The sequence below is a fragment of the Tamandua tetradactyla genome, chromosome 20, assembly GCF_023851605.1.
Source record: "Tamandua tetradactyla isolate mTamTet1 chromosome 20, mTamTet1.pri, whole genome shotgun sequence".
Lineage (NCBI taxonomy): Eukaryota > Metazoa > Chordata > Mammalia > Pilosa > Myrmecophagidae > Tamandua > Tamandua tetradactyla.
The window spans coordinates 34,975,349-34,987,800 of NC_135346.1; the positions used below are offsets into that span (position 1 = coordinate 34,975,349).

General features: G+C 36.2%; 1 protein-coding gene across 7 annotated transcripts in view; it reads right to left on the minus strand.

Annotated features, from left to right (window-relative positions):
* FAM114A2 (family with sequence similarity 114 member A2) overlaps positions 1–12,452 on the minus strand; it is a 40,301-nt gene that overhangs the window by 15,848 nt on the left and 12,001 nt on the right. For all 7 annotated transcript variants that reach the window (XM_077137477.1, XM_077137479.1, XM_077137474.1 and 4 more), the window contains exons 6-9: positions 11,702–11,836; positions 10,886–11,044; positions 10,080–10,203; positions 5,844–5,923 (exon numbers count right to left, since the gene is read on the minus strand). In XM_077137477.1, the coding sequence (XP_076993592.1) occupies positions 5,844–5,923; positions 10,080–10,203; positions 10,886–11,044; positions 11,702–11,836 (498 nt within the window). The remainder of the gene's footprint in view (positions 1–5,843; positions 5,924–10,079; positions 10,204–10,885; positions 11,045–11,701; positions 11,837–12,452) is intronic.

Here is a 12,452-nt window from a genome sequence, read left to right on the forward strand (position 1 = left end):
AAATGGATCAAAGATCTAAACATTAGGTCTAAGACCATAAAACAGTTAGAGGAAAATGTTGGGAGATATCTTATGGATCTTACAACTGGAGGCGGTTTTATGGACCTTAAACCTAAAGCAAGAGCACTGAAGAAGGAAATAAATAAATGGGAACTCCTCAAAATTAAACACTTTTGTGCATCAAAGAACTTCATCAAGAAAGTAGAAAGACAGCCTTCACAATGGGAGACAATATTTGGAAATGATATATCAGATAAAGGTCTAGTATCCAGAATTTATAAAGAGATTGTTCATCTCAACAACAAAAAGACAGCCAACCCAATTACAAAATGGGAAAAAGACTTGAACAGACACCTATCAGAAGAGGAAATACAAATGGCCAAAAGGCACATGAAGAGATGCTCAATGTCCCTGGCCATTAGAGAAATGCAAATCAAAACCACAATGAGATATCATCTCACACCCACCAGAATGGCCATTATCAACAAAACAGAAAATGACAAGTGCTGGAGAGGATGCAGAGAAAGAGGCACACTTATCCACTGTTGGTGGGAATGTCAAATGGTGCAACCACTGTGGAAGGCAGTTTGGCGGTTCCTCAAAAAGCTGAATATAGAATTGCCATACGACCCAGCAATACCATTGCTGGGAATATACTCAAAGGACTTAAGGGCAAAGACACAAATAGACATTTGCACACCAATGTTTATAGCAGCGTTATTTACAATTGCAAAGAGATGGAAACAGCCGAAATCTCCATCAACAGAAGAGTGGCTAAACAAACTGTGGTATATACATACGATGGAATACTATGCAGCTTTAAGACAGGATAAACTTATGAAGCATGTAATAACATGGATGGACCTAGAGAACATTATGCTGAGTGAGTCTAGCCAAAAACTAAAGGACAAATACTATATGGTCCCACTGATGTGAACAGACATTCTAGAATAAATTTGGAATATGTCCTTGATAACAGAGTCCAGCAGGAGGTAGAAACAGGGTAAGATAATGGCCAATTGGAGTTGAAGGGATACAGACGGTGTAACAGGACTAGATACAAAAACTCAAAAATGGACAGCACAATAATACCTAATTGTAAAGTAATCATGTTAAAACACTGAATGAAGCTGCATCTGAGCTATAGGTTTTTGTTTTGTTTTGTTTTGTTTTGATTTTACTATTATTACTTTTATTTTTTTCTCTATATTAACATTCAATATCTTTTTCGGTTATGTTGCTAGTTCTTCTAAACCAATGCATATGTACTAAGAAATGATGATCATGCATCTATGTGATGATGTTAAGAATTAATGATTGCATATGTAGAATGGTATGATATCTAAATGTTGGGTTAATTTCTTTTTTTCCGTTAATTAAAAAAAAAAAAAAAAAGAGAAGGGATAATTGGAGCTGAAGGGATACAGACTGTACAACGGGACTGGATATAAAAACTCAGAAATGGACAGCACAATACTACCCAATTGTAATGCAATTATGTTAAAACACTGAATGAAGCTGCATGTGAGGTATAGGTTTTTTTTTTTTTTCTTTCTATTATTGTTTTAATTCTTATTCTGCTGTCTTTTTATTTCTTTTTCTAAATCGATGCAAATGTACTAAGAAATGATGAATATGCAACTATGTGATGTTATTAAGAATTACTGATTGTACATGTAGATTGGAATGATTTCTAATTGTTTTGTTAATTCTTTTTTTATTAATAAAAAAAGATAAAAATAAATAAATAAATAAATAAATAAATAAATAAATAAAAAGAGTGAAAGCCAGTATGGGAATAATACAGTGAGTGGGGGAGCATGAGCGGTAAAAAGGTTGAAGGGTGAGATTTATAGAAGAGGACAGAGAGAGAGATGAGCCTGGAAAGAATTATATACTTCATATATGTTCAAACAGTATATGACACTTTTTGCAATTCTTTTGAAGACATAAAATGAGAGGGAAAAAAAAAGATTTATTTATCTGAGATTAAGAAAGAAAAGATGGAGAAAGACAAGGACACATAAAAGAAAATGTAACCTGATACTATAAATTTAATATACTTGAAAGATATTTTTAGTAGGTATAGTGCATACTCAAAGTGACCCCTTCTTGTAATAAATATACTAACTGAAGTCACCATGAACAACTGTGTCAACTCAAGGCAATTTATCATGTCTTTCCAAGATTGTTCACCATCAACCTCTCCAGCTCCCCACCTCCTTCTCTTCCCAAATAATTCAGCCTGCAACTTCCTACTGGTGGAATATGGAAGCCTGAAGAAGGAATGGGAATTACCCAAGGTGGCACCACATGTGTCAATGTAAGAATCAGAACCATAGTCCCTGACTCCTATTTCAGTGCTCTTTCCCCTACATCACTCAGTCTCCCACGTAAATCCATGGGACAATCAGGCCCTGATCCTTAACAATTCTACTTCTTAATCTTTAATGCCCCAAATTTAAACAATCTGAAGATTGCTTTCATAGGATGACCAGAACTGCCAGGTAGAGAAGTAGCCTTTTAAAAATAGTTAATTTATTTACATGTTGTCCTTGAGCATGGAACCTATGTCCTTTTCATTACTGTTTTCCTAGCGCAGGCACTGACATATGTTTGTTGAACATATGTATATTTATTGAATTCCTAAATATAAAGGACACTGGGTTAGTTTCTATAGGGCCATCAACAATACACACTTACTATATGCCAGGCACTTTGTAAGAGCTTTGTGTGTGTTAACACATTTAATTTTCAAAGAAACCCTAAATTATCTCCAGCTCAGAGAGGGAAGAAACTGAGTTTAAGCAACAGAGAGGTCAAGCACCTTGCTCAAGGGCATACAGAGGTAGTAGAGCTGTTATTTAAAGAACCAGTCAGGCATAGATTTTCTCTTCAAGAAACTTAAAAGTTTAGGATGAGAGCTAATATACATATTTTAAAAAAAAACAAATTATAATACATTTATAAAAAGCCATATGCACAAGTTTAAGTGAAAAAGTAGAGTGCTAAAAACATACAATATATATATAACTTTTGTAAAAGAAAGAGATAAGAAAATTTAGCTGTTTATCTTTTCAAGAAGAAATATAGGCAATGAAGTTAGATACTTAAAAGGAGGGAGAACATGAAGTGGAATGGAATTGGGAGTGAGTGACACTTCTTGGAGTAAATTTTTTTTTTTATGGTTTTGACTTCTGGCAGTATGTTAATATTCTACAAATTCAAAAAAATAAATTAACACAGTAAGGGGCACAGCAAATAAATCAAATTCCTTTTAGTAGATTGGTTTTATGATAGTAGGGGCAAAGCAATGAAACCATATCAGATGTATTACAGGATTGAGCAAATAGTGACATGCTAATATGGCTGCGAGACAGGATTCTTACTACGGAAGAAAGAAAATGCAAATGAGTAATGCAGAAAAGCCAGGTAGAACCCTATGGGAACCGACTGAAACTGGAGGTATCTGTGTGTACTCATGGTTTCTAAACTACGCATTTGTGTGTGCATGTGCACATATCTACGCACACATACACATATAGGTATATATACATGTAACTACATTTGTGTACACATACGTGTGGATATATGTAGATATACACATATACATGTGGGTGCACGCGTGTGTGTGTGTATACCTGAATCTATTTTCTAGCCTTCCTCGCCTTGAAGCAAAGACCCTCCAGTAGCAATGAGCACACACAGCACCCAGGTCTTGGTTTTTAAGACCAAAAAGGAACCTGTACTCCTCAAAGAAATGGCTGTTTCTGGAGCTGCAACAGAAAAGGTACAAGATTATCTGGACTACCTTGTAATGCCAGAAAATAAGAAGGTATTTGAAAAATTAAGGGGGCATGTCACAAGGATATAAGAGCCAGCCTGAAGGATAATTTGAATACCAAAATAATTAAGGACCATAATAAATTACAAACCATTGAGAAAAAGCTAGAAATCCATAAAGCCATACCAAAAACTAACAGTTAAAGAAAGAAATGGGGGAGAAAAGACAGCTCTTGACAACAAGAGAATGCTGAAAGTCAACTATAAATGTGGATAGAGTGCTAGGGTTAAAAAAAATCATTATTTTGCAACCATCACAGTAATGAGTGGTTCAGAGAGAATCAAAAGATGATAAATCTAGGATACAATTCTGAGGAACAGGATATTTTATGGCCTTAAAGAACATCTCCACAGAATGCTTATTAGTAGCACAGGAAAAAATAGTAACTATACAATGAAAAATCAAATAATACATTGCCTGTAAGGGGCAGATGGATCCCAGGTAGGCCACGACATCACTTACGGAATATCTTGGTCAGGAATGTACACCTGACTCTTATCATGAGAAAACATCAGACACACTCCAAATGAAAAACATTCTATTTTTACAAAGGCTGGTGGAGGGGTGGGGGGAGAAGGGGAATACTATCTTTAAAAATGGATCAACATTATGAAAGACAAAGAGGAACCATTCCAAATTAAAGGAGACTAAAAGTACGTGACAGCTAAATACAATCCGTGATCATGTACTAGCTCTGGTGTTAAAAGATTATTGGGTCATTTGACAAAAGTGAAACATGGGCAATAGAGTAAGTAAAAGTATGGTATCAATCTAAATTTACTGAAGCTGACAACTATACTGTGGTTATGTAAGGGAATATCCATATTCTTAGGAGAGACACATTGAAGTATTTAGGGGTAAAGGGTTATAATGTTTGCAACTTACTCTCAAATGATTCCAAAAACAATAATAATAAATGTGTGTGTGTCTTAATACATAATACATATAGAGAAAGAGAGAGAAAGAACATAATGCAAGCATAGGTGATTAAGCAAATGAGGTAAAATGTTAACAACAGGAGAGTCTGCATAAAGGGTACATGGGTACTGTTCTGACTATTCTTGAAACATTTCTGTAAGTTTGAAACCTTTAAAAAAAAAACAACCTATAATACAATATAGAAAGTCCTGTGGTAAAATACTATGGATCAGGGAAGGGAGATCAATGCTGGAGGGGATCTAGAAGCTTTCTTGGAGAATGGGACATTTTCATTGGGAATGGGAGAGTAGGACAGCAAACTAAGCATCAATGTCCCTTATCCTGGGGTACGGAGGAGAAGAAGGTAACTATGCTAACTACATACAATGGTTATCGACTCTTGCATGCCTACTGCTGACTCTGGTCCTGAAATGTTTAATGGGAAAGGAGGATGGAGTGGCCTCAAACAGCCCATGACCCTGTGAATAGCATCCCATGTGCTGGCACTGGCATATGTTATTGGGCACTACTCTGGAAACCAGTCCACTCTGAGCTTTGCCTGAAGTCCCTCTATGTTCCAGATGTGTGAAGACAGCTCAGAAATTATCATCAAAGACCAAGGCCTGGGCAATGGGACTCTCATTTTCACATGCTAAATGGTCATTAATGAGGTCGCTGGGCTCTGGGAAATGGCAACCTCTAGTTCCCTAAGGGCAGGGGCCACATCGCATCATTTCTGAATCACTCAGAGCCCCGAGGACAGCGGGACCTCAGTAGAAGCTTGCCCTTTGGAATCATGAAGCACTGTCAACTTTAACTGACCAACACCATGGCCTAAATTAAGCTTTCAGACAAGTAAACAATTCCCAGCAGAAACATGTGAGAATGGGAGATGTCCTGGGAGGCAGACGTGAGATCAGCATGCCAAACTGGAAGAGCAAGAGGCAAATAGAAGGTGTGGAACTCAGAACATACCCATAAATTTGGTGACATCCCTGACAGGAATTTAGAAACTTATGCTCTTTATCTACTAAATCCATACAAGTAAAATAATGAAAATCACCAAGAAATAAAAACTTACCCTGGTCAGCTTCTCTGGTTTGGAGGATATGTGCAGCTGGGAAAACAGCTCGGTTATTTCTCTGGTAAAGTCTTCATCCCCTGAAAAACCAAATCCCATGTAAAGCATTGCAGAAAGAAAGAGGAGGAGGTTGGGGAGTGGTGGTGGTAGTAGTAGTAGTAATAATGGCAACAGCAGCAGCAATTTACATGAGCATGGTACATAAGCGCTTATAGAATCCTTTTATATACATTATATCAAGGAGTTCTCTCAATGGTCATGTAAGAAAGGTGGTGTTATCCCATTTTAGAGATAAAGAAACTAGGACTTAAAGAGGTTAAGTGATTTCCCTGAGATCCCATAGCAAAGACTAGGAGTCAAAGGTTGGCCTTCCTACCACTGTCCAAGTCCAAGACTCTCCCTATTATATCCCAGAGCATGAATGGAGAACTGGTAAAAGCAGAGTCCTAAAAAGGTACTGTGCACATGCTTCCAGAGAAGTCGAATTGAAGTCAGGACCTAAAAGATGAGCTCAAGTTAGCCAGGAGAATTGGAAGAGTTTTAGAAAGAGGAAACAAGTACAAAGATCCAGATGGTGAAAGCATATGGCAAGACATTTACCATATGTCTTATGAGTGTCTAGTATAATGGGAAGAAGGGGAAAGAATGAAGTTAGAAAGGTGAGTAGGATTCAAATAATAAAGGGCCTTAAACCACGGTGAGGAATTCAAGATTTACACTGAGGAAATGGGGAGCTACTTTAAGCAGAGACTGATATGATCAAATTTGAATTTTAGAAAGATCACTTTGCTGGGTGGGGAATAAATTGGAAGGGACGAAAACAGGAGTCAGAAAGGCTAAGGCAATAATCCAGGATCCAGGTAAGAGATAATGGTGGATAAGAAGAAAGGAGAGGCAAAGGGAATTCCAAAATGTTGGAAGGATGAGAAGGAAGCTGTTAGCATAAACCTGGTGAGAGACAATGGGAAACATGGAATAATTACACTTGGGAAACATGCAAGCAAATGGCTGAATTAGGACCAAAAGACAATCAACACATACACAAAGAGCAGGAAATACTTTCCCTTTCTGTTCAATCGCCCCTTTGAAACCCAGGCCAAGGTTTCTCTGTACCTTGGAATGCAGAAGAGAACTCATATGTGGAAGATTTTTAGCACTTATCATCTCATCTATATAATTCTTTAATTGCCAGCCCATGGGTTGCCAGGAGAAGTTATTACTGCTTCACATTTGCTTCCTCTCCAAAATCCAGAAAAATAAATTGTATCTTGGCTCCTCTTTTTCCCTTCACAATCCTTCTGTCACTCCCTCTTGGTACTTGAGGCAGAGAATTCAAATGGTTTCATGACCACAGGTATAATATGGTTAGGAAAAGCTCGTCTTACTGATACAACTCTGACTTACATCACTCACCTAAACAACTCCTAATCACATCCTACTATCTAAAATCTAAAACCTGACTCTTAAGCAGGCATTTTGTTTTCCCAACTAAGGTCTAAGTTATTTGGGAACAGGGGATGAATATGAATCCATAGTGAAAAGCATGACCCTAAGTGTTTAACAAAATGATCCAATATAGTTTAGGAAGAAATCATGGAAATTTTATTTATAGACATTTATCTCATTCTTTTAAAATTCTATTTTAGGGTATATTTTAGAATTTCCATAATGTTAGTACAGTAGTATTATGTGTACAATTTATAAAGATCCAAATATACATATAGTACATCTAAGTGCTCAGAAGCTTTTTCTGCTAAGTTTTTTATTTAAAAAAAATATCTAGAGATCACTGCAGTGTACTTCACCTTTACCTCGCCACACCCCCAGTACAAAAAGTAGTGATTTTATTAAAATAAAAGGCTGTAAGGAAGGAAAATGCAGGGCTAGCGTTCTGGAGGGGCTCTAGAGAGAGGCTGGAATCTCTCAAAGTAGGATGTCACCTTCAGAGGCCAAGGGACCAGGCATATGACAGTCACCAGACCAAGTCCTAGTTTTCTCTCCCCTTCACTACCACAACTTTTTTTTAACAGTTTTATTGAGATATAATTAAATATCCATGGTCACTTTGCATTCTAAACAGAAAATAGAGGACACCTAGTACTACCTTCTCAGAGTCCTTATCTTTGTAAAACAGTAGGAGAGAAAAAAATCACAGACACAAATCAACTGTTTAAAAAATCCCTTACAGTCCTCTGAGTGGTATTTAAAGATTGGGATTTCTGATTATTAATGCAAAGTCAGATGTTGACTAAATTAAATACTGTTAATGGCAACATGCACAAACAAATTAAGTTTATAAATAACTGAGGAATGTACACCAGAGTTTAGTGAGGAAATTTTTGTGAGCCATGGAACGTGCAAGTCTTTATCTATTTATTTACACCTTCCGAATGTAATAATAGCCACCCTGAGTGCTTATTTTGTGCCACATATTACATACTATTTAATTTACTTCTTATAACAACTTGAGAGAATTATTATCCTCTTCTTACAGAGGAAACAGAAGCTTAGTAACTTCCCCAGGCCACATGGCTAGTAAATTGTAGAGCTTGATGTTGAACCCAAGTTTATCTCCAAAATCCATGCTTTATCATTTTCTCACTATCTCCGGACAGCTTTAAAAAACTTATATTCAAGAGCCATTTTCTAATCAGGATCAATACCCATACATACAGTAAAATTTCATTTAGTGAGATGGTATATATCCTGCCAGTCTGGCTTCTTAGAACACAGTATGGAACACAAATAGGAACAAAAAAACAAATCTCTATTCAGAATCCATAAAGTTTATATCATTCTCTTGCAGGAGAGACCCTAACATCCTCACTCAGACTCTATGATCTTAATATACAACTTGAATAAGATTAGTTACCTGGTTTTCACCAACAGCAGATTAGAAAAAGAAAAACAAATGAGTTCCAGGGGATACCAGAAGCACGCTCACAGATAATAAAAGAAGTAAAAGATAAATGTACCAAAGGAAAAAAAGAAGCACAACCCTAAAAAAAGCAATCAGAATAAATTTTAAAGGCATACCAGTTAGGGATAATTTAATCTAGCAGTTCATAAGCTGCCTCTGTACCCACCCCTTTACACTCTTAAAACTTTTTGAGAATCCCAAAGAGTTTCTGTTTATGTAAGTTATATCTTTTTTTTTGTAAGTTGTATCTTTTGATATTTATTGTACTAAAAATTAAAACTGAAATGTCTTAAGTACTTATTTACTAACTCACTGAAAAATAACAATAAATATGTTAACATAAATAATATATTTTTATGAAAAATAACTATTTTCTAAAACAAAACAAAATTTAGTGAGAAGAGTGCCATCGTTTTTACATCTTTACAAATCTCTTTAATACCTGGCTTAACAGAAGACAGCTGGATTTTCTTAACTGCTCTTGCACTCAATCTATTCTTACACATTATTCTGTTTAGTATATAAAGAAAATCCGGTTTCACAAAAATATGTGGTTGGAAAGGACTGAAGTATTTTAACAGTTTTTGCAAATAACCTCTTGGTATTACTATGCAAAGAGTTGTGACCTCACAGACCTACCTGAAAGTGTCCTGTGGACACAGGGATCTGAAGAACACACTTTGGGAGCCACTGACTTAATTTACCACATGGTAATGGGCTCTATATATCTTATGGACAGTGAGGGAATTGTTCTGTATACTTTTAATGTTTACAAGTGATTATTTCCTTAAAGAAGATAAAATTACATTCATTGGGTTCTACTAAAAAAAAAGCCAAGTAGTGTGTAATATATCTTGGAACTATTTCTAGCTATATGTCCAAATAAAACAATCCTTGGAACTCAAGAGTCAGGTACTCAAAAATTATGCTTCATTGAAACTACCTCATTCTAGATAATTCTACAAAAATGAGTAGTTACTACATTCATGTTTTAAATGAGTAGTTACTATATTTAGGTTTTCTGAGGGATGCAGATATTGAAACATGGAATAAAATAACTCTTGAAAATGAAACAAACAAGCCATCACCCACATTTTGGAAAACCGTACCACTGCATGAATCAGAGCAACAGAGGTGGAGGGTAGGGGTATAAAAGCACATAGAAATGCCCAGCCAGAATTATGCATGGAAATTCTCACTGAATAAATTAAAATCAGGCTAGGGTAATTAAAGAAAAGAAAATTTATTTCAAGGACAATGCACTGCACACAAACACACTACATCCTCCCCACTCAGATGATGAATTTCCACATTACCTTTTCTCTCTTCTTCCTCTTCCTCACAGAACTCTCCTAGGGAAAACGCTTCTTTGAGTTGCTCCAATTCAAGTTTTAGATTCTCTAATTCTTTTCCACTCAGAGAATTAAGGACAGATTTTACCTGGATAGGTATAAGATAATAGTAAAAAGTCATGGGAGAAGGAAAAAAACAACAACAACAATAAAAAAAGTTATAAGAGAATGAAAAAAAAAGGGAAACATTCTAAAATGGAGAAAAAACTGTAGATCTCATCTTCAGTTTGTAGAACAAACAAATCAAGTTATAAGCTCACCAGCTAACGTAAGCTACTCCTTGCAAGGACCTTAACAAGAGGCTAGTCATTAAAGAAAGGTGGTAAATAGGAAGAACTTGCACTCCCCCAAATAATAAAAGGCAGAAATGTCTGGAAATTATTAGTACTTAACAATAGCTTAGAAATTAGGGAGAAATGAAATAGTCTTGAATCTATTAAATCTAACAGGTATCTCTCCAAATTGGCAGTTTAAGTCAAAGAAAATAAACAAAAAGGCCAAGGTAAGGAAAAATAACAGATGTCCTATTAAGACCTCATTGTTAATTTGGCCTTTTTTGTTTAAATTTAGATAAAATCACACTTGGCTCATTCTATTTCTAGCAATTAGTTCAAACATTGGGCTTTTTTGTTTCAATATACTGTTTCCAAAGAGTGTCAAGCCTCCTGTCTGCAATGCCTCTCACCTTCCAAATGTACAAAAAGAAAAGAAGCTATGCAGTTTTCCTTCGTTTGAAGACTTATTCCAGTTGAAATTTTTTTTGGAATTACCTTTATTTCACTTTCTTGGGAAAGCATCTCCAGAGCTTCTAGATGTGAAAGTCCTTGAAACTCATCAAAGAGTAGCCCATAATGAGTTTTCTTTTCTGTTTCCATGGTAACCACACTGGCAGTCCATAGCTCTTCTTTCTCCTTTGCTTCGCGTAAAACCTAAGAAAAAGAGGGAGGCATTACACTGAAGCAAGTAATGAGAGCTCAAGAGTAAGTTCTGAGAGTTGAGAGAAGCAAGACTGAGATGGGTAACAGTAAAATGCACTGCCCTTTCATTCTTAGCGTTGCAGTTCAAGGCTCAGGAGTTGTAGGACAAAAACAATCACATGTAATTTGATCCTAGACAGTGTAAATAATAACCAAGAAACCAGGTGCTTCTCTGAAAGTGGTTTAAACATTAATAAACAACCCTGATAGGGCTTGGCATCTTGTATGCACTGAAAGTAGAATAAAAGAACTCTTGCAAATGAAAAAGATAAGCCATCACACCCATTTTGGAGAACTACCCCACTACATGCCTCAATTCAAGATGGAGTCAAGGGTCACTCTGGAATCAGGTGGCATGGGTAGAGGGTAGGGGCATAAAAGCATATAGGAATGACCAGCAAGAATTCAGAAAGAAAAAGAGAAAAAGAAAATGGGGCTGGGCATTTTTCTAAGCAGTAGTGCTCTTCCTGTAAATAAAATAAAATAAAAGCCTTAATAAAATCAATGAAAATTTTTCAGAAGGAAACACTAACAAGATCTCAAGTCACCACAGGCAAAATTACATTTCAAAAAAGAAGCAGGAAGTAGACAGGTAAAAGCAAATATTACCTGAGACAGAGTAGAATTCCGGTTCATCAGACCCTTGGTTTTTTTAAATCCAGGATCCCCTTCTGCTATTACATCCATTGTCTTTTTTCCAATGAATTCTAAGGCATCCAAACCCCCACTGATGACGCTCTTTCCCTAGGAAACACATGCAACCTCATTACAATATTGAGAAAATACCTCTACATGTTTTTATTATACACAAGTAGTGGTTAACAATACCAAGAGTTGACAAGAACATGGAACAACTAAAACATGCACATACTGCCTGTGGGAATGTAAAGAGGTACAATTACTTTGGAAAACTGTCAATATCTTCTATAGCTGAAGATATTCACATCCTATGACCCAAATTCCACATACCCAACAGAAATATGTGCATAGATTCATTAAAAGACCTGTACAATTTTTCAGGCCAGTAATATGTGTGATAGCTAAAAACTAGAAACTACCCCTCATCAACTGCGGAATGAATAAAATGTGGCATATGCACACAATGCAATACAGAAAAAGAAAAGGAACAAACTATAATACACAACTACTTTGGAAAACTATCAATATATATGATGAACAGGGTGGGGCAAGATGATGGCATACTGAGGTGTGGAATTTAGTTTGTCCTCCAACATAGCTAGCAAATAGCCAGGGACTGTATGGAACAACTGAAGGGATGACATCAATCATCGAATACACATTGTACACCAGTCCAGAATAGGTGGAATGTTTGAGATCCCACCCAAAACTGTAAGTCTCC